General features: G+C 29.7%; 2 protein-coding genes across 2 annotated transcripts; both read right to left on the reverse strand.

Moving 5' to 3' along the window:
- Positions 1-581: 581 nt before the first annotated feature.
- Positions 582-2,577, reverse strand: LOC119681897 (membrane-bound alkaline phosphatase-like). Its single transcript, XM_038095201.1, has 4 exons — positions 2,480-2,577; positions 2,079-2,407; positions 986-2,003; positions 582-927 (listed from the first exon to the last, which is right to left on the reverse strand). The coding sequence occupies exons 1-4, from the start codon at positions 2,550-2,552 to the stop codon at positions 701-703; spliced, it is 1,647 nt and encodes a 548-aa protein (XP_037951129.1). The 5' UTR covers positions 2,553-2,577; the 3' UTR covers positions 582-700.
- A 7,142-nt stretch (positions 2,578-9,719) lies between these two features.
- LOC119682338 (membrane-bound alkaline phosphatase-like) lies at positions 9,720-11,637 on the reverse strand. The gene is made up of 4 exons (XM_038095753.1): positions 11,517-11,637; positions 11,127-11,455; positions 10,045-11,062; positions 9,720-9,986 (listed from the first exon to the last, which is right to left on the reverse strand). The coding sequence occupies exons 1-4, from the start codon at positions 11,593-11,595 to the stop codon at positions 9,793-9,795; spliced, it is 1,620 nt and encodes a 539-aa protein (XP_037951681.1). The 5' UTR covers positions 11,596-11,637; the 3' UTR covers positions 9,720-9,792.
- Between the last annotated feature and the right edge of the window lie 11,865 nt (positions 11,638-23,502).

Here is a 23,502-nt window from a genome sequence, read left to right on the forward strand (position 1 = left end):
TGACCTTCACCTGACAAGAGTTGTACATTTGGTAATATAATGGACATATCGTAGTGATTGTGGTATTCATTTACTTTCATTCGATGTGAAGTGGCATTTTCAAATTGGGTGTTGTTCCCCAAAGAACAGCAGAGGTGTTAGATAGGTCTCATTTACTCCAAAGAAGGAAATTATACCCAAACGCATAGCTTGAATTGGTACCGGTAGAGTTTTTTGGAATTTTAATGGAGCGTATTTTGGCGTATTATATTGAAGTGTGTGTTAAGAGCACACCACGGTGCTCTTAAGCTTTTACGGCAGGTAATAAAGTTTAAGATCTCTGGACTTTGTAGTGATTAGTAACAGCATACCACACCTCCATAACAAATGCCATAAATACTATTTTTTTGAAGACACATTGATCCATCAGTTGTATTCTTATTATGAAAATTGAAACTTTTTCGATAATTTTATAAATAATCCTTTTTTGTACTTGCAGATAGAAGTTATTTAAAAATCATCAAATATACTAAGTGTGATATTCATATCTTTAGGAATCGATATAAAAATATTTTAATTTACAAAAAAATGTGAAATGCTTGTTTAAATCAATTTATATTAAAATTATATTCAATACATAAACTCATGTTGACAGTTAATGCAATCTTAAGAATATCAGACAAAAATACTTGCTTCCCTTTACAATTTCTCAGCACGGCCTTTATTTCTCACCATTATCTATAGAGTTTTCTAGAGAATTTTCATTCGATTCATCACACATAGTTGGTCCATTGCCTATGCAGGCACTATACGCCATTTGATGTGGAATTGTATTCTGTTGCATTGTACCTGTAAATAAATGTGAGTATGGTCCACTAGCCCATACACCGACATCGTCGCCAGCATGATTACCAATGCTACTTTTTATATAGCTTGGAAAAATAAAATCTGTTGAAGAGAAAATTATTATATAAAAATGGAATACTTTAAAAAGAAAACAACTCACCAGATGGACCAAATCTGCCAGTCAAATCAATACGATTTCCAGCTTCGTCTAAATATTGGTTGGTACCTATAGCATAATTAAGCGTTGAGTACCTTACACCATTAGCGTCCTCATCATATTCATTAAGTCCTAAGATTGGATTACCACGGCCAGGATAGCCGGAAATACTTAAAGGGTGCCCATGATCTGCAGTCACAACGATTAAAGTATCATCTGGATTAGTCATATCACGTGCGAGTTGTATGGCTTTTTCAAACTCAAGTGTTTCATCTAAACTAATGCCAGGCTTGTTAAAGTGATTACCATAATCAATAAGACCACCTTCAATAAAAACGAAGTAACCATTCTCATTTTTACTCAACAATTTCAGAGCGACTTCTGTCATTTCAGGCAAAGTTGGTTGTTTTACGGGATCCGCTTCTGAATGGAACTTCATCACACCAGATTCAAAAATACCCATTACTTTATCAACTGCCGATACATCGAGATTTAGCAGTTGATCACGATTGCTAACAATCACTCCATTTGCATTCATTGCTTGCCAAGTGGAAAGCAAATTTTTTCCATCTTGACGTTCACCCATTTTTCCATGTAAATCTTGCAATGTATTTGGTAAAAATTTACCCATACCACCGCCCATTATAACTTGGAAATTTTTACCAGGTGACTGTGTTACTAATTGCTGAGCTATATCCATACATCTTGTGACATCAACGTCTGGAGCTTTAGTTCGTATGTCAGTATCACACTCCCAAAAACGATTTGCTACATGTGCATAAGAGCCGGAAGGACTGGCATGTGTTAGAGTGGTAGTGGTCACAAAACCGGTTGATTTACCAGCAGCTTGTGCCCAATCTGCTATTGAACTAACATGATTGAGCGGGTCCATGCTGGCCTCACAATTATTGTGGTCGACATTAGCGCTAACACCAATATTAACAATATTCGTTTTCACACCACATAGATAAGCTGTGGCGGTACAGGCAGAATCTGGTACTTGTGCATTAGTACAATAAGTCTGTAAATATAGTTTACCAGTGATTTAAAAAAATAATTGATAAAGTCTTTATTGCTTTTAGTTGGCGCTACTTACCCTACTTAATCCGGCATGGGGAAATTTTTCAAAACTTAATATGTCTTCTTCGCCTGTATTGCCTTTTCTCTGGCCTTTGAGTATTCTCGCTGCAGTGACTGTTGTTAAGGACATGCCATCACCAAGAAACATAATAATATTTTTAGCTTTATTCAAATTTGGTGCTTTCAGTCGTTCTGCCATTTCATTTTGTGCTATATTAATCCAAAAGTTAGGATCTTTGTCTTCTTCAGGTGTGTATTTGTTTAAGGCCATATCCCCACGTGCCATTTGCAGTTTTCCTCTCACTAGTCTTTCTACGGGATGAAAATCAACGTCTACATCTGCGACTACAAAGAGATATGTTTATGCTTTATGTTGATTTAATGAAAATAGAGTTTTTTTAGATACTCGATTCTTACTATTGACATATCCAGCAAATGCTGCACATAGTAATACTAAAAATGCTAATAACTTAAATAATTGAAAACCCATTTTTTCAGATATCCAAATGAATCGGTTCTACTGCGTACTGAGTTCAAGAACTCTATGTTGTACGGTTTTATACCTTCGGGAATTGCATTTGAGTATTTAATTCCATCATTTATGTTATCTTTTTTATTATATCTTTTTTTGGCTATAAAGCTATTAATATACGAGTAATTTTTTCATCATTAACCAAAAAAAAAAAAAATAGCATATAATATAATAACAATAAAATGTAAATATAAAAATATATAACAATGTGATTATTATGTTATATAGTTATATTAGATACAATTATGTAATTAATATTATCTCGAATTGCGAAAATTGTAAATCAGAGTTCAAGGCATAAATCAGTTTACATATCTTACGAGATAATATTTGGTTTGAAGCTATTCATATTTTCTACGAAGTAGGTTACTAGGGTTATGGAATAGTTTTTAGATAAATATTTTTATTATTAAATTTCAATATATTCATTTATAAGCAACAAATATTCAAATAGCGGGATGACTATCGTCAGAACCACTGGGAAAAATGTGATGCTTTCAATCATGTCAACAATCATGCATGATGTCGTAGTTATTTAGAGATTCCAGTATGGGATGTCTAAATTGATCATTGATCATTAATACACACAAATGTGTTGAAATTTAAAATATCATAAAAAATATATAAAATATAAATGCAAAATATAAGTATATAACAAATAATAAAGACTAGTCAAGCTTTGCTCGCAGTTTTTCTACCAAATAAATCTATAGTTCATACTTTATTATTACGATCTTCCTGTCCACTATTCCAATTTGAGTACCACATCAGCAGCGATGCTTATTTTGAATAGATTTTACACAATAAAAATCTATATACAACACAATATAAATCAATTTTGTCCAACAGTTTTTATTTAAGCAATTCCTTAATGCTCTAAACTAGCACTAAAATTTATTATTTGTTCCGAATACGTATAAAAACAACGAATTGTATAAGCAAGAGTGTTAGTATATTAATCTATATGAATTAGGGACTGTTGATAGCCCTCCCTGTAGACGTAAAAGCAAAAATATTTGAGAGTAATTTGTAACAGTATAGATAAGACCACGGTTGGCACTTGAAAATTTTTTTCTGTACCAAAATTGGTTTAAAAAGGTACCATTTCTGTAAAAAAAGGTCCAAATTTTTTTTGAATATATATCATGTATCATGTTATCACACTTATCATTTTTAAAATATTAAAAAATTTGTTAGATTTATAATTATTTTTTATAATTATTTTACTTTTAATTAAATACCTTTATGGCTCCATAAGATGAAGAGTATAAAAAGTTGTGATCTCTAGTTCATGTGCACTTAAAATTTGATGAGGATCATAAGAAACCTCTGATTTAAGATATTTTTATTAGTTGTGTAATAAAAATAATTGCCGACTAAAATTATGAAAAAAAACTAGATTTTATCTCAAAAATTAATTTTTATTAAAATGTTTGAGATTTATTAAAACAATTATACGCCATATGTGCGATATTTGTTTAAAAAAATGGTTTTATTATTCTATAATGTTTGTTTGATAAAAAGAAATTTTTATTTATTAGTTTGCTTAAGTATTAATAAAAATATCAGTATATCGGTGTAATATTTTTTATAACAAATAGAATATAGGTCAAAACTATACCAGTATGTATTGGGTTCGGCAAAAGATAAGTGCGTTTATGGTGCAAACACTTTATGGCAAATGAATGCTAGGAAACATGTTACTTACTTTCATTATGAAAGTTTTCGGGTGAAAGATGGTCTTGAGAAGTCAATGAAATTATGTATAATACGTCAGAATATTGATATATGAGCAACCTTGACATCGCTAGGAATCTGATGATCACTCACCCATCTCGATGGTGATTTATAACTATTTTACATTTTTTTTTGTAGGATTAGGAAGGATCATATTTAGGTAGTCATTGCCACAATATAGTAAACAATTGTTAAAATATGGTCAAGCTTTTGCTAACTATGTGCCGACAAGTCATCAGATATTATCTCTAAGGGATATTTTATCTAATATATCTAATATATAATAATATATTTTATCATGTCTAATATCAAGACGCAAATATTATATTTAAATAAAAATCTGATCAAAATTTCAATCGCAACTTTAAACATAAATAAATGTTTAACTTTATAAGCAAAAAATAATTGACTCTGATCTCATTTTTTAAAATATTCTTGACGTTAGTGTTTTCAACGAATAATGCAGAAAACGCCTTCAGACTCGGTTCAAGTTGATTTCCTTTGATTACTTGAATTTAATACATCCCAAAATGTTTAAACACGTATTCTACGTGCTGAATGTTCCATTAACAGCTAGCATGCTAAGCGATGTTGTAGTTTGTTTCATCTGCTGTCATAGGAAACTATATCACAAATGACTTCATACCCATTTGGGCATTGCACTTATTTTCCTAAAAGTATCTGTCCATACTATATTTATTCGCAGCTGACATTATTTGACTACCACATAACTGATTAAACTTTTCGTTTAGATAATATGTTTCTTTGACCTATTTTAAGCTGAGATGTACTAGATTTCTTATTTTTTTTTAAAGATAAAAATATTGCAACATCGCTTAACCATTTCATAAGGACCTTTGTGAGAGGGAAATGTACCAACCTTTGACCCGTTCAAAGCGCACTTTCATAAGACCTTATTTTTTCAGGAACGTAAAAATATTGCTACTACTTCATAAGGATCATTATAGGAGGGGAAAGTACTAACATTTGACCCGTTCAAAGCTTACCTGTACTAAAGTTCTCGTTAATCACTTCGTAAAGACCATAATAAGACGAAAATGTACACATCTTTGATTTGTTGAATACTTCGGATTTTCTTTTCTTGAAAGAGTAATAAGCTAGCTATCTAGCTGAAGCACTTTGTAAGCACCATAATTAGAATTCAACAATTTCATCTTTGATCTATTCAATGCTCAGCTGCAATGGATTTTCTTTTTCCAAGCAGATAATATCCTAGTTATCTCGCCTAATTACTTTATAAGGACCATCATTATTATTATGAAAAAGGGATATTATACTAAGTCGGATTATAGTGTTTCTTCAAGTCCGATTTCTTTAATGAAAGACAGTATGGGGCATATCTTTTCTAGGATTGAATCCCTACGTTCCATAAAATACTCTGTTAGGTATTTCTTCCGCTAGTGCATCCGTGTTGGGTACTACCCTAGCACATGGATTGCCGTTTCTCTCACTTCTCTATTAAAGTCTGTAGTGTGAATTGGATTGGATTTCTAACTATGTCGTATGATTACTCAAACTACAGTGACCGTTTAGTAATCCGGTAATAATTCTTAGGTTATTCTTCGTTTGTTCTATGCAATCCTTGAAGCGTTTTAGGTTGTATGTCCCTAAAAGCATTTTTGGTTATGAAAGGACCATAAGAGCATAACAAAAATTCATGTAAACAAATAGCTAAATCTTGCAAGTTCAAAGTCGGTATTTGGTTCTTCTCTACATAGTATGTCTTAAAAAGCGCCAGGCATCTTAAACCTTTCACCATAAATTATTTCTGCAGGTGTGGCTTAAATGTCCTCCTTAAAGGCATTGCAAAAGAAAGCAGTGGTTTTCTTTCAAATCTTCCCAAAATCACACTTCGCGTTGCTTGATATATAAAAAATGAATAAAACGAGAGTATAGATGTGAACTAATTTAACCGTATAATTAAGGTAGTTAATTGGTTTGTTGTACGCCCAAAAGTATGCTAGCATTCGTGTTAATTTAATGTCGTGCGAGTATTTAGATAAAAAATTTTTCATATCAGATTTTTTAAACAACTTAACAATTATCAAATCAACAAATCGAGTATGACATAAAATATATGATAAAAAATAATTTTAAATAATTTTTTAAAACTTTCCAGCAATCGAGCAGAAAATTGCAATCGTTTCAACCATTTAAACTAACGTTAAATGGAAATTTTCAAGGATGCAAGGATATTAAATGCAAATATATGCTTATTGCACTTTAATTGCCTTCCGAAACAAATTTGGAAGTTTCGGTGGAATATATTTTGAATATTTTTTGAATAGTTTTTTATTTTTTATTTTTTATCTGTAATTCATTTGCATAATAATTTCTAGCTCTGAAATGCTGCACTCAATTGCTTTTATTGTTGTTAGTATTATTGTTTTTGTTTGTTTTTGTTGTTGGGAAACCGTGGAGCACAATAAAATTCGCAGCGATTATTCAAGAAGTAATGGGCGTGCTGCAATGCACTTTGGACGATTGCCAATTTTAGCGGGTGTTTGAAATGTTTTAAGAGTTTGTTTTTGCTCTTAATGAGAGTTCACAGTTGGCGTGTCGTAAAATCTTGAAAAAGAAGCAAAGCAAGCACAATTAAGATTGTTTTTTTGGCTGTTAAGTTCATTTTGTCTCATTGTGTGAGCGATAATGATTAGATGATGCCATGGGGTTTCATAACTGGAAGCGGGAGGTGCTTTTATTGTTATCTTAAAAAAATGTGAGCGTTAATTAGTTGATATGTGTAATTAAGTTATAAGTATAAGTATTTTTAGCTAATTTTATTGGTAGATTCTGTATTTGACAGAAGAAATGTCTTCTAAAGTAATTAAATAGGCAGATTGGGTATTTAAAAGTACAAAACATTTATTTCGGTTTCATTTTTTGCAAGTATTTTTGCGAAGATATTTCTTAAAGAGGTTTTTCGAACAGTAGTGAACTACAACAACAAAAATTAATTTTTTTTTTTATATTATTTTAATTAATCGAATTCTTTGGGTGACCATACAGATAAAACATCTGCCAAATACCAATCTTAAGTGGTCTTGCAATTATTTCTTGTATTTAATTATTCGTATATATATTTTTGAGACTGCAAGTAGCAGGAATGGAACTCGTGTCCTGCCAAATTTGAAGCTCAAAGTCAGCGCACCTTAACCAACTGACCCAAAGTCGTACTTGACTTTTATGTTCGCACTTTTTTATGGGGTCTTGTTAATTAACAAAATCATAATTTACAAAATCAAAATCATAAACCAACAGTAGATTAATTGAATTAATAAATTATATTTTTATTTTTAATTGTTAAATTTCAATATTATTCTGTTTTTAGAGGCATTATTCGTTGCATGATTTGTTCCTTTCTTATGTATAGAACCTAATCAAGGAACGTAATACTGAGAAAATCATGCTAATGTACCATAACTCCACGAGTCGCAAGAATTTAACGGTCTTGTTTAAAAGTATTTAAGTAATCGAATATGGTTGGGAGTTCACATGGACCTATATTGTGCCTGTTGTGTCCATTAGCATTTCCACCAAAATCTCTTCTAATTACAGTTAGTTGCAGTTAATGTCAATATTTTATTTATTTTATTTTTAAAAGCGCGTGTTAGAAAATAATTATGATATAAGATTAAGTAGATTTTACGATAACATATAGTAAAAATTCTTAACATTAATCTTAATGCAACCACATTGTCTCGTTGAACTTTAGTTATCGTAGTTCTTACCTGTCTTTAATAAAACAATTAAAAATTTGTACAGTTCTTTTATTTGCAGAAACTCAAAAACCATAAAATATTTTTTCATATAAACTTTAATGAGATACTAACTAACACAAACGACTGGAAACGTGCCTTCCCGTCATAATTTATTACTTGCAATTCTTTTTGAACATTTTTAAACGAAGCACTTTAATAGATAAAACTTTATGATTGTGAAGCATGTGAATATTCTCTAACTAAACGTGATGTTTCCGTTTGAATGACACACAAATTTTAGAATATAAGTTCATTATTCTGTCTACATTAAAAATAGTTATTGTCTCGACTAGAAGTAAAAATACTTAAGATACTATGAATTTATCAGCATTATTCATACAGGATGTGAGAAGGTATATTTAGTTTATGAAGCAATGATATGACACATATTTTATAAACTATATGTAAATAAAGGGACTTTTAGGTTTGTGAATAGCTTTAATATTTCATTTTTAACTTAAAAGAGACTGTTTAGGAATACCACAAAAGATCTCATAAAACAATAATAATAACAATAGAAATGGACACTTTATACAATTCCAGTTGCTTATGTTGGGCGATGCTTTTGAACTCAAATTTAATCTATCGGTTCCATTGAAATTGTGGAAAATTTTTAAACAATTCTTCCATAATTATTCAGTCAAATATGTATTTTTATTAGATTTGTAGAAATGGCTAGAAAGACGCACCAAAAGCATCAGCATTATTATATACTAGAATAGCTAGGCTGCTTATAATATTTCTGCAATCTTGTACTACAAAATTCCTATTAGGTTTGAAATTTTAAAAATCTCAAATCTGAATTGGCTAGTACTACCCCTAGCCATGAAAGTTACGATGGTAATGAAACCTCTGACAAAGCTGTAAAGGAGTATATTCTAACTCGTTTCATAGCATTCAATAACTTTCTACTTAGAAACATTGTATGTAAACTTCGTACGAAAGTTTGGGTCGCTCACAAAGGTCTTGGATAAGTTAACCAGTTCACTCGAATCAACAATACAAATGTTGTCAATGTTTGTTAGTGTGATTGCATTCAGATCTTAACTTAAAGTAATCACTGGTAGCTTAGTAAAATATGCTTTTATTAACTAACTATCACTTTCCAAAGATGAATAAAAAACGTTGACATCTGTCGATCTTATGATATAGACGTTAAATAGTCATTAATCTGCTCATGTTATGATGTTTAGAAAATGAACTTACTATGAAACTTCCATAATGCTTTTAATGAGGTCAGTGCATACTATCAAAATCTGTATGGAATGCTTGAAAGATGAATCAAAAACAGTGATATTGCTATATACTTGGATAGCCAAGTAGCTATAAAATTTCTTCAATCTGCAACTATAAAATCTCTATTGAAGATTCAAAAATCTACCCATGTTCGAGTTGGATAGTACGATATGATATGATGGTTAATAAAGTTTCAATGGTAACGAAACCCCTGATAAGGCTGGAAAATCGAATATAAATGGCTTGCGATAGTTTGGGTCGTTTTTAAAGGTCTTTAAGAAACTAAATAGCGCACTTAAGTCAACCATAAATAGACTCGTTGGAACAAAACAAAAAAAAATAAATTTAATTTTAAAGATAAATGCTCATTTTATTCAATTTTAAAGTAGATTTAAACAAATTTAGTTTAAAAAAATTTAGTTCGAATAAATTTTCACAAACGGTCAATTTTCTTCAACATTATCACAAGCAGTAGGTCCGTTTCCAATACATGCAGCATAGGCCATTAAATGTGGTATAGTACTCTGTTGCAATGACCCAGCAAATAAGTGAGCATATGGCCCGGAAGCAAAAATACCAACATCGTCACCGGCATGTACTCCTATATCAGTTTTGATATAACTTGGGAAAACAAAATCTAAAAAGTAATGCAAATATGTTATTTCAGTTAAAAAGTGCTTAATGTCAGTTCGTACCTGAACCACCCATTTTGCCAGTTAAATCAATACGATTACCGGATTCATCCAAATATTGATTCGTACCAACAGCGTAGTTTAGAGTAGCATAAGGTATACCATTTGCATCTTCATCGTTTACGTTCAAATTCAAAATAGGATTTCCTCTTCCTGGATAGCCAGATATACTTAATGGATGTGCGTGATCGGAAGTTACAACGATCAAAGTATCTTCTGGATTAGTCATATCACGTGCGAGTTGTATGGCTTTTTCAAACTCAAGTGTTTCATCTGTACTTACACCAGCCATATTAGCGTGATTGCCATAATCAATGAGACCACCTTCAATAAATATAAAATAACCATTCTCATTTTTACTCAACAATTTGAGTGAAACTTCTGTCATTTCAGCCAGAGTTGGTTCCTTAGCTGGATCAGCATTCAAATGGAAATTCATATTAGCTGAGCCAAAAATACCCATGATATTGTCGACCTTTGATACGTCAAGATTCAATAGTGTATCGCGATTGCTAACTATTACACCTTTTTCATGCATTGCTTGCCAAGTAGAAAGCAAATTTTTTCCATCTTGACGTTCACCCATTTTTCCATGTAAGTCTTGCAATGTATTTGGTAAAAATTTACCCATACCACCGCCCATCATAACTTGGAAATTTTTACCAGGTGATTGTGTGACCAATTGCTGAGCTATATCCATACATTTTGTGACATCAACGTCTGGAATTTGTGTTCGTATATCGGTATCACACTCCCAGAAACGATTTGCTACATGTGCATAAGAACCGGAAGGACTGGCATGTGTTAGAGTGGTAGTGGTCACAAAACCGGTTGATTTACCAGCAGCTTGTGCCCAATCTGCTATTGAACTAACATGATTGAGTGGATCCATGCTTGCTTCGCAGTCATTGTATTTAACATTAGCGGTGACGCCAATTTCCACAATGTTTGTTTTCACACCACATAGATAAGCTGTGGCGGTACAGGCAGAGTCTGGTACTTGTGCATTAGCACAATAGGTCTACAAATTTATATTTTGGACATAATGAATTATTTGCATATATTTTAAAAATTATTTACAGTACCTTGCTTAAGCCAATGTAAGGGAACTTTTCAAAGCTTAAAATTTCCTCTTCACCAGTATTGCCCTTTTTTTGACCTTTCAATATACGTGCAGCAGTAACTGTGTTTAAGGACATACCATCTCCCAAAAACATGATCACGTTCTTTGCTTTTTTCAAATTGAGTTTCTGTGCATTCAAACGTTTCTGTACCTCTTCATGTGCATTATCGTACCAAAAACTAGAACTCATTTCCTCAGGTGGTGTGTACTTGTTTAGGGCCATATTCATACGCAAATAGGGGTTGCGTGGAAGATTTCCAACCAGCTTGTCAATGGGATGGTAGTCAACATCTGTGTGATGTATGCTTTTTAGAATAATTCATTTAAATTTTTTTTGATATATTATATTTACCTATATATGCCTTGAGTGCTGCAGGCATAAGTATCAACAGGACTAAACCAGTCGAGAAAGTTGCACTGAAGCTCAACATCTTGTCGGTTTGTTGCTTGTCTGTTTGGTTTTTGACACAATTGATTTCCAGTCGCTGGCTTTTATACAAGAAAAACTGAACTATTTTTGCTCGTTACCCGGCATCGTCACCCAGTAATCAGTTTCATTGAAATAACGCAAATCTAATTTTAAAGTCAAAATAATAGACAATTATTATTTACAAAATTAACTTGCACATTTTCGCTTACTTGGTACTTTGGACGAGCCTTTCTTTTTTAGATATTTTGGGTACTTTAAATATTGCTCGTTCTTAACACTTGACTAGCATGTGAGCAGAACATGCACACGTGCTGATATTTTTATCACGAGATAAATTTGGTTTAAATTTGGTTTAAAATTAAAATTTTATTAAAGATAACAAACGTTTTTATTACACTACAGAGAAGAAAAGTACCTAAAATCTGAACTTTGTAACGGCAACGAAAAAGTTTGTCTCATTTATATGACTTTATTCTAACTAATTTTATTCGACTCATATCTTTACTTTACATTTCGTCTTGTGAATTGATTAAGTACTTTACATCCATTATTCAATTCTGGAATATTTTTCTCTAACATTCATTACGTGCTTTAAATCGAGCAAATTTATGGAAATTGTGGAAATATCATCACTACAGAACATTCTTTTCATCCTTGCCATGTTTTTATAAGCTCTGTCGAACAATTTAAAGTAGAGTGGCAATAGTGTCGGACAATAAAAATGGCTAACAATCCATCGCAGTATATACTCGTATGTGGTCAATTTAAAATGATTGGTAAGTTCAAAAGGTCATGGTTGAGGTTTGAATATACAAAAAGTTTTGCACCAAGTGATTGTTTCGTCAAGGATTTTGTTACGTTTGACCATCGTTACTTTGTGGAAATTTATTTCATTTGCTTGAATAAGCTGTATTTAAGTTAAAATATTGAAAATTAATTAATACTTAATACAATAATAAATTAAAAAAAATCGGTACTTTTGTAATAAAATAATTTTAAAGCAGTTTAAATTGATTTTAAACGTATGTTTTCACGAACGAAACATGGGTATAATTCTTAATTCTCAATACTATATACCCATATAATGTATCTACTATTGTTCTAAATAGAGAGGTATTTTGTTGATGAATTGATAAACAATAATCCACTCAAGGCGTAAAGAGGGTTTTGAAAATAACTCGACTTAAGAAAGAGTAAAAGTGCTCAAGTGCCCTGGCTCAAATAGCTTCAACGTAGAGTAGTGAATTGCAAAAACAAAATTTATTATTATTATCAATTAATTGAATTTTTAGCTTACTATACAGCTGTTTCAAGTATTGAAGAATATCCAACAACACTGGTTTTGGAATTCTTTTTTATACTTAATTATTCGTAAATAATTTTATTGATACTCCATGTAGTTTAGCAAAGTAGTTTGAGTGTAAATAATGATGGGAATGAAATAATATTTTGGATATAAATATTTAAAAATACAGGAAAGTCTTCGTTATACCAGTATTAATGAATATGTATCTCATTGTGTTACATGTGTAGTATTCTCCTGTTTGAATTGGGTCTTGCTTGTCACATACTGTTCAACACAGCTTATTTTGTATGAGATACTGCTTTATCTTACATGTCTGCTTTAGATTAGCAATCATGCCTCTATTTGAGGGATTCTTATAAACGACAATTCAACAAGTAGGAGATATTACTCGTCTTATCAAAATGATAGAGCAGTTTGTGGTGCGACATATATTTCCTGTTAACATATATAAAAGGCCTAAAGCTGCACTTTCGTTTAACTGTCACTGGTACTTACCATCTCGGAATAAAAAAGTTATAAGAATATAAAATGTTAATTGAGATAATACCCAAAAACAGTGTACCTAATGAAAAAATTTTTTACTTGTAGCAATTCTTTTCTACTGACTTCTATCTAGACTAAAGTTTCTTGATATTATCTGAAGTCGCACTTAAGTTTCAAAAAAAATTTCTATATACATATGTATATATGTACTGCTGATATGACTACTTCTAGCGGTGAGACCAGGATTGTGCTGATATTTAATTACACTATAGATTTATAGGGTAGCATGCTGTGAGATTTGGTCTTCCTTATAATGAGCTTTGTGTCTTCCTCATAATAACTATGTTTCATCTCATGTGTCAGTGTTCATCTGTAGCAAGGAGAAGATCAAAAATCTTGTGGGTCTCTTTTCTGACCGATCTGAATGAGCTGTCATCTTACAGTATAAGGGACCTAGCTAGATTCATAGAATTGTCAGGTTGGTTTAGCTTTATCTAATGAGAGTCGTTGCCTTTTTCTGCATTGGTTGTGTAATGATCACATTGTCTATGTAAGAACCACAACGGGCCATTACTTGAGCTCAAGTGGGGTTTTCTTGGTACATAAGGCCGCCACTTCAAACTAATCTAACCTAACCTATATATAGATTGTATTGTTAAACGCTACATACATCATTTAACCGATTTTCACCACAATGGGTTCAAGTAGGCTTTGGTGTACACAGCAGCCACTCTAACCTAATCGTCTCTTTCTGAAGAGGAAAGAGGTAGTATAGTGATACACTGCTTCTATAATGCAACGAAGGATGTTTTTTCATTATTAAGTTTAATGAAAAAACTTAATAATGAAGTACTTATGTTAATTGAAACTAAATTTGAAGTTAAAACATTTTAGTTTTTTTTTTTCATTTTATTTGCATATTTGTATTCATATATGAGTACTCATTGAATTTTAAATTTAAAAAAATTATTGAATTCAAATCCAGTTTACACGCTGTTGGATACGCAACAAATTAATTCAATTATATCTAAAAAGGATTTAAGTGATTTTACACAAAAGCCAACAATTTTTTCCATTTTAGATGAGTACTAAAAATTAAGAAAAAATAAAAAATATTGAATCTATTTAATGCATGCAGTGGAACTTTTCGCAACAACAAAAAATACATTTTTTGTTAGCCAAAATTTAAAAGTGATTGTGGGCGGATGTTGTAGAGGAAAAAATTTGAAAAATTGTTTTTCAATGTGCTTATAAAAATGTTCCAGTACGTATATGGATGGCCCAAATGGCAATTTATGACTAAAGAGCTGGCGTTCGAGCTGTATCAGACTATGGAAAAAATTTAGTCAAGTGCACATATATGAAGTTGCAAAGATTCGCTCTTGGCAGAGCGAATGGCTTGCAGGCAGAAACTAAAACGTTTTCAAGGATGCATGTTGTTACTTTATCTGAATTGCAATTTAACTGCATTCCGTTGCGGCTTCAGTGCGGATGCCATTTTTCATGTCAGTTGAATACGTTAGTGTAATCTGATTGTGGGTATTATTATTGTACAGAGCTCAAGCTTGCTGTGATTACTGTGATTATATATTAAATTTTAAACAAGAAGCATGAAGTTGCATACATATATATTTTTTAATGCAATCTTAAAGCAAATTTTTTCTATATGGAATTATCCTATTTAAACTGAAAGGAGACTAAGATCTTTTAGAATGATACACATAGCTGAGATTGCTTTGAAGACGCTGTTGAGTTAAGTAGAGTTGTTGATAATAGTTTTAAAATTCCAACAAGATTAGTGAAGACATTTAAGTTTAAGTAGTCTTCATATGCAGTTACGGTTGTGATAAATCAAAGATAATTTAGAGCCAAATATTATTTAATCCATTTTTTGTATTTTTTGTATAACCCATATTTTTGTATAAAGTCATTGAATTTTTTTGTCCCACTTAAGTGATTTTCAAGTTACCTGAAAGCATCTAAAGTGCTTTAATGGTGACAAAAAAATTCTACACCTTATCCCTACACCATTGGGATAACAAAACAGGTATTTGTTGAAATATCAGACATGACCATATTAAATAGAAGTGTGCCAAGACAGTATACCAGCATGTGTTAAAAAATCAAGATATATAAATGAATATTATTTCTCCTGAAAATATTTCTTCTCGTAAATTAGATTTCATGCCTAGGAGAACATTTGTTGGTAGTAACAATTAAATTTTATGAATATCATAAACTATCAAATATATGTTTAATATCAAGAACACTATAAAATAGCATTGTCTCTAGGGTGAGATATGTATACTCTCTTGGTTTGTTATGCTAATTACTTAATTGATAGTTTTGTAACAAATTTTATAATGAAGCAAATTTGATATAGTAAAATAATGAATACTTAAGGACTATATCAAACCACGTTAGAAATACTTTTTCAAAGGGCCAAGAGAGATAAGTATGTGTATTAGTTCATCAATAAATAAAACCTAATAAAGGATGTTAAATTATTTCATGGATCATTACTGTAGCAATTTTAATATAATTTTAAATGAAATCATATATTTCAATATACTACTAATATAAAGGTATTAGAATATTTAATAAAAAATATTTAATAAAATTTAATATGAAATTATATATATTTTACATACTACTAATATAAAGTAATTAATATTTTTATTAAAATATCTTAAGTTTTAATAAAATTCATTATGAAATTATAGAATGTTAATTTTTTTGTCAAATGTGACGCGTCTTCTGACGAAAAGAAATTATTTAAAAATTAGAAGGGTTTGAATAGAAATGAAAAGACAACAACAACAATGTTGAGTTGATTTATTGTAGTTTGGCAGACCATACTGTGTCGAGTATTGTTAAGCACTCATCATCAGTGGTCTTACGAAATACTCGAATTTATTAATTAGTTGATAGTTCGTATATAATTGGTTTGAACTGCTTAGAAGCAATGACTCATGATGAGTACTTAATGAATACTCGAAACAGCCAAACTTTAATGATTTCTTAAAAATTTTTGTTGTTTTCTTTTCACTTCTATCCAAACTCTTCTAATAAGAAATTTTATATTTTTATGTATTATTAATATGGAACATATTAATAAAAACTCAATGATATACAATATTTTTATATATTATTAATATCAAGGTATTAATATATTTAATTAAAACTTCAATTTTTATAAAATTTGATATGAAATATAATATAAACATATTAAGATATTTATTAAAAAGCTTTAAATTTTAATACAATTGAAAATTGAATTATATATTTTTATATTTCATTAAATATAAATGTATTAAGATTTATTAAAAGGTCTTAAGTTGTAATTAAATTTAATATGAAATATTTGTAATAATATTTTTATATATCGTCTACTAATATAACTATATTAAGATATTTATTAAAAGTCTTACGTTTTTGTAAGATTTAATATGAAATTATATATTTTTATATATCATTGATATAAATGTATTACGATATTTATTAAAAAGTCATAAGTTGCAATAAAAGTTAATATGATATATTTGTATAATATGAATGTATTTTGATATATGTACTATATACTATATAATATAACTATATAAAGATATTTATTAAAAGTCTTGAATTATTGTAAGATTTAATATGAAATTATATATTTTTATATATCATTAATATAAATGTATTAAGATATTTATTAAAAAGTCATAAGTTGCAATAAAAGTTAATATGATATATTTGTATTAATATGAATGTATTTTAATATATGTACTATATACTATATAGTATAACTATATTAAGATATTTATTAAAATTCTTAAATTTAGTTAGATTTAATGTGAAATTATATATTCTCATTAAAAGTTCACATTACATTTTAACAAAATGTCATATAAAATAAATACCTTGCGAAATTAAAAATAATATAAAAAAATTATCATATATTATAACAATAAAAATCCTACTATATCCTTAAAACAATTTAAGCGAAATTAAATTAAAAAAAGAGCAATTTAATAACAATAATGTCAATTGTACTTGTACGAAGTGCAAACGTTGTCATTTCGTTTCGGTGACATGGCACCATTAGCAGAAATGCACAGCATAGCGTATGAGTGACTTTAATTCAACTAAAATAAATTTTCGCCGCAAATGTTGCTAGATGGAATACATTTTCTCATCCAATGTTTGTGTAGAATAGCGAGTGTGACATTGTTTGTCATATGTCATATATATTCAGTTTTTCGAGAACAATTTCCGGCACCTTTGCTAATGTTGTAGTGACATATTTCATGCGTTCTTAATTATTCAGTCACGCGTTTTACATTGAAAAGTGCACAGAACCAGAGGAATACATAGGAGTGAAAAATGGCAAAATTGTTGAAACGTTGTCTGTCTGTCAGTGTCGCCTGTGAAATGCATTTTTTGCCGCTATTTTATCAAGTGCACCTAACAATTTTTTTTTCAGTTTTACTTTTTAGCAATTTAAATTTCAATGAGTTTGCAAGATTACCTCCGTATAAAAGGGATAACACAATATAGTAGAGATGTCTGAGAGAAGCCGAATGTTCAAAGAACAAAAAAAAGCACAGAGTAAGTAAGAAGTGTCAAAAAAAATATGTAAAAAGTAGTAAATGTGAATAAAAATTTACAAAAATAAAAAATAAACAGTGAAGCTGGTACGGATAACGTTAGCGAGCGAGACGCAAGGCAAAATGTAAACAAGCCATTTAGAAGCGCGCTCAATTCGCAAGGACATTTGTTTGGCATACTTAAATGTATACATGTATATAGATATAGGTACACAGGGCTACGTGTATAGATACATTGCATGTGCTATTGCATACGTAAGGATGGTGGTATGCATAAGCATGCAAACAACAGATGCATTGGCGCTGTAACTAATACAACAGCTTCACTGTTGGAATGTTGATATTTTGTTATTTTTTATTTATTGCACCTAATCCTTTGGTGCATTATACGAGTGGCAAAAAAAAAATGTTTTGTAATTTGCATCTTTTTTTATTTCCTCGTTTTCTGAGTTTTTTGCAAGCCACACATGAAAAATTTCACTCTCTACGAATGCCGAAAATTCAACCGTACTAGCGTACGGGAACTATTTTTAACTAAATTTAATAAAACAGCAGTTGTGGGTATGAAGTGTCCCATATAAATACAAGCGCGAGTAAGTAACTAACGGCAGAGAAGGGTTTGAAAAGTGGAAGGTGAATTATTAATGTGATTTTTGTGTTCTGTGTACTTAAGCAAGTAAACACGTTGAGAAGGTTAAAGATATTTGCAAGTATGCAGTTAAATTTGTAGTGAGATTTATTATTTTTGCTTGGAAATTAAATTTTCATAAGGACATTGCATGCTAACATGTGAATAAGTATATTTATATACTAAGGGAAAGAGGACAATTAATAAAATAGTTTTTATTTTAAAATTTAAATGATATATTAAATGATATATATAAAAATATAGGTAGCTATTTGGGGTAAAGTATTAATCTTTCACAAAACTCATTTAATTTTTTTTTCATAAGTCTGCATATATAGCAGACTTCAACACTATGATGATCATCATCAATACATTTGGTTAGAAAATCGAATATGAAGATATGTCGCTTTCATCTGTATCAATAGATTTTTATTTTTTTTTATATTATTATATACGTATTATATTATTATATGTATTAATATGAATATAGTATTATATTTCTTATATATAAATATACATATCTTACATATCATTGTGATAACATTCTATTCAATTCAACTGTAGTTGAACTTGTTTAGGATCTAAATACTGCATTGGTAGGTAGTCAAAAGTTGCTCTAATAATCAGGCTGATGAGTCTAATTAGTATTTTAGTTACAATATCTGTTTGATGATGTCATCTTATATGCTTAGAAAACCCTAATTTAATCATGGTAACATCTTATTTGGTTAGAAGATCTTGATTTAATCATGATATCATCTTATTTGGTTAGAAAATTCTCATTTAATCATGATATCATCTTATTTGGTTAGAAGATCCTCATTTAATCATGACATCATCTTATTTGGTTCGAAAACTCTTATTTAATCATTATCTGTAATAAAATTTTCTTCCACTCTTACTCTTACTCTTACTGTTACTCATATATATATTTTTAAAGTAATGAAGGTATTCGGTCAAAAACATTCTTAATTATCTTAATCTACTTATTGCATAATTACTATTTACAATTGACTAATTTTAAAACTCAATTACTAGAATAATAAAAGTTAATAAAATAGCTTCTTTATTGTTTGTGATAATCTCTAGCTTATAAATTGTAATTTATATAAACTGATGAAGAAAGAAGAAAATTAATTAAATACTTCCTTCTCTTTAAGGTCTTTACATTTTCTGCTTCCAGTTTGCAAAAATATTCAATATGTTTGTCGTACACAATGGAAATCCCTTATGAAAACATTTAAATTAATTAATCGTAAACAGTAAAGTTTTCGTATCGGGATTCGTTTTGCAACTGCCAATAAAAAGAAATAGAGAAAGACAGATAAAAATGAAAATAATTTTCCGTCTTTACGTAAATAAAATAAAACGGATAATATATGCTTTTTAATTGATTTTGGATATAAAAAAAATTTAATATTATTTTATTATTCAAGTGATATGAAATCCTATAAATGTAATAAAATGTTTTAATATCGATTCCATTCTATGTGAATGGAAATAAGATTCTAGAAGTCGTCAATATTATGTCGTGCTGATCTTTGAGGTTCACTTAGGAATTGTGACCTGAAGCGTGCTTTTTCCACTTCTAAAACTTTTGGATAATGCTTTTCACATATCTAGTATTGATATCTATATGCATATACATATATAGTTCAATTTAATTAATTTCGCAAACTATTTTGAGTTATCATGTCGTTCTTAATAGACAGATGAATGGATATAGTATTCTCCTCATGCACGGCAGCGCTAGTGATTAAATGGAAATTTAATATTTTTGTGTGATTCCTGATCACACATAAGACTGACGTCTTTATGGGGTTTTTCTTAATGTACCGCGAACACCTTACGTACTTAGGTTGAGTCTTCTCATCTATTATTTTTTTGCTCAGCACAGAAATATTTCAATTAGTGTTTGAATGACGTTAATGATATGTTCAGATTTGTATGTGCTCCGAGTGATTACCTAAATCATTCCGCATGGTCAGCTTGTCTGTCTTATTTTTGTCAAAAGTATTTTAATGATCGAGAACTCAGAGTACAAAAATGTTAAACTGCGTAAACATCTCCTTTAGAGATGTGTAGCCGTCGTGACTGTAAGTTGAAAAGTTATTGCTTCTCTTATAGCGATCATATCTGTTCGAAAACAACTGCAATGATTAGGAAGCCTATAATATATAGATTTATTCAGTACTTTCCAGAAAACTCCACTATTTTTATCACTTTCTCCTTCTCCCTTCTCACAATGAAAAGCTACATGATTTCTAGATGCAATTTCGCCATTAAATTTTCTGTCGAAATTAAAAATAGGATGTTGTCAATATATTTTAGAACAACACCGAAAATTTTAAAAATGGAGTGGTGGCCACCTTAGCCTCGCATAATAAAACAATAACATAAAAAATAAACTTTTAAAATGAAATCGGACAAGAAAACTAATATTAGTCAAACAGAATATAAATTACATTTATTTAAATTCTATTAAATATTATATTAAATAAATATTAAATTCATATAAAATATTAAAATAAATACTAAATAAATATTAAATTCATTTTTATTTACTTTTAAAAGAAATATTTAATTAAAAACAGGATTTATCAAAGATTAATAACATGAAAATATTTTTTTAAAAAATTTATTAAATTTATAATAAATACAAATAAATTTGTTAAAATATGAATGCAGTAATTGTAATTAAAATTTATAAAAAGAAATGTCTATTACTTGTTAAAATATTTATACAGAAATCTAAATCCAAAAACTTTATTGTTTTTAATAATTTTAATAATTTATTTAATTATTGTTAACCCATAAATTTATTGTTTTAAAAAAAAATGGCTACTAGCCCATAAATTTATTAAATATATGGTATAATACATAAAAATAAATTTGTTAAAATATTAATACAGATATCTAACATAATTCCCAATATTTAAAAAATAATTATAATTAACTTATAAATTTATTTACTATACAATATATATAAATATATGTTTTAAAATATTAATGCAGAAATCAAAATCGAAAAATTTTAAATGAAACTTTTACTAACCCATAACATTTTTAGGGAGCTTCAAATATTATTATTGACCTAATGCCCGAATTTTATTAACATTTGCATATAAAAACAGTAACAGAGCTATTTTATGTTACTAACATTTCACTGTTAACTGAAGCTAAAATAGTAAAAATGGTTTGCAGAGTTTTGCAGCACGATTGAAGAACGAGTATATTAGCAGACTTTCTAACACATACCCACACAAAGCGTTTAACATAAAAAGGAAGCAGAAATGCTCTCACAAATTGCTGTAATAACCAGGCAAAGAAAATAGCAGACACTCGAAGCGCATATAAAATCGTACTGGAGTGGCACAGCAGCCGTTGTCGCATATTTAACGTATCCAGTATGAAACGAGTATTCGAACAATCTGGTTGTGTGTACGGTAAAGGCGGTATAACTTTTTTATTAGAATATAATATTTGTTTTTCTTTAAAATGAGAAAAGATGTTCGTTTTTGTAGTGAAATACGAGTGAACTACATTGTTTGGTCGAACAGCTAACAGCTAACAGCAGACCAGAATGAAAATATTGTGCGGGACAGTGAAATACTTAGTGAAGTGGGTAGTGGAATACAGAATACGGAATACGATAACAGTGCAGCATCTTCGTCCCGAATAAGAGTGCAAAGTGAAAAAGTTAAGATACGCAATGAATTGGCCCAATGTGTACGGCTGCTGCGGTAACAGGAACAATGGCAATAGCAGCTGGCGTATTGCGGTGGTAGTGTAATCCTGCTACTGCTTATGTTAGTGTGTAGTGCAGTGCAGTACATGTTTGGATATACGAAATCAACAAAATTTCTGTTTACAATCTACGTAGTTCGTTGGAAGTTTCGTCTTGTTAAATATATATAATGTGGCGCGCGTTTCCCCTGTTGCTCTACGTGACGATACAATTTACAGGACGCACGTTACGTTACGTGTTCTGTTTTTCGCTGTTATTCATCTATCGTTTTTCTTTGGTTTCTGTGTGTACTTTTCGGCTTGGCTTACATATTGGTTGCGTTAACGTTTCGGTCTCATTATTTACGTTACAGTTGGAAAGATACTTATATACAATACAGTTTCACCATGTGCATATTATATACATAGGATTGAGCATATTTTTGCCTTATTTACATTCAACAATTTGTTGAATTGTGTGTGGATGAATTTTTGGTTTTTTGGTATTTTGGTTCCTATTTTTTTTTGGCACAATATTTGATGACGATTTTGGGCCTGGCTTTTGCCGCTCCATCAAAAGAAGTGAGGTTCATATGTATATGCAAACTGTCAAGAATATATATATATATGTATGCAAATGAATATAATGCGAGTATAACGTAGGAAATTTCTGTTGGGCTATTGATTTATGTGATAAAATTTTCTAATAAAAAAATTTCAAATTTTGACATGTGTGTTGACTTTGTGTATAAACATGACTTCTCGAGTTTGAGTGAATTAATATGACCCACTTTTCAAATCTATTGTTTAAGCGAAATTCTTAAAATAAATTATGTATATATATATGTATATATATATATATTATAAGTCGTCCATATATCTGTTTTTGTTGTGGATCTAACAAGTACTAATTTAATGTAATAAAATTTTTAGTGTTTAAGTTTTATAACATCTAAAACTTAAAAAACATTTACTATAAAAAGTGTATATATATATGTTACCAAAAATTTTATAGTGAAATGAATTGAGTTGTTCTGAATTGTGAAAAATTTTAACATTTGATGAGTTCCAATAAAAATTTTATACTAAATTAATAAAGCTTTACAATTGTTAGGTGTGTTGAGAGATGTTAATTTGTTAAAAAAAAAGAACATATGATAAGTTCCAATAAAAATT

Source organism: Teleopsis dalmanni, chromosome 2 (assembly GCF_002237135.1).
Source record: "Teleopsis dalmanni isolate 2A chromosome 2, ASM223713v2, whole genome shotgun sequence".
NCBI classification, from domain to species: domain Eukaryota; kingdom Metazoa; phylum Arthropoda; class Insecta; order Diptera; family Diopsidae; genus Teleopsis; species Teleopsis dalmanni.

Bases quoted from the DNA above. Each gene is read 5' to 3' on its own strand.
- LOC119682338 (XM_038095753.1), bottom strand. From the start codon at position 11,595: ATGTTGAGCTTCAGTGCAACTTTCTCGACTGGTTTAGTCCTGTTGATA. The intron at 11,063-11,126 runs GTACTGTAAATA...ATAAATTTGTAG, and splicing joins CTTACATTGGCTTAAGCAAG to ACCTATTGTGCTAATGCACA. The intron at 9,987-10,044 runs GTACGAACTGAC...ATTACTTTTTAG, and splicing joins TGGCAAAATGGGTGGTTCAG to ATTTTGTTTTCCCAAGTTAT.
- LOC119681897 (XM_038095201.1), bottom strand. From the start codon at position 2,552: ATGGGTTTTCAATTATTTAAGTTATTAGCATTTTTAGTATTACTATGT. The intron at 2,408-2,479 runs GTAAGAATCGAG...ATCTCTTTGTAG, and splicing joins ATTTGCTGGATATGTCAATA to TCGCAGATGTAGACGTTGAT. The intron at 2,004-2,078 runs GTAAGTAGCGCC...CTATATTTACAG, and splicing joins CCCATGCCGGATTAAGTAGG to ACTTATTGTACTAATGCACA.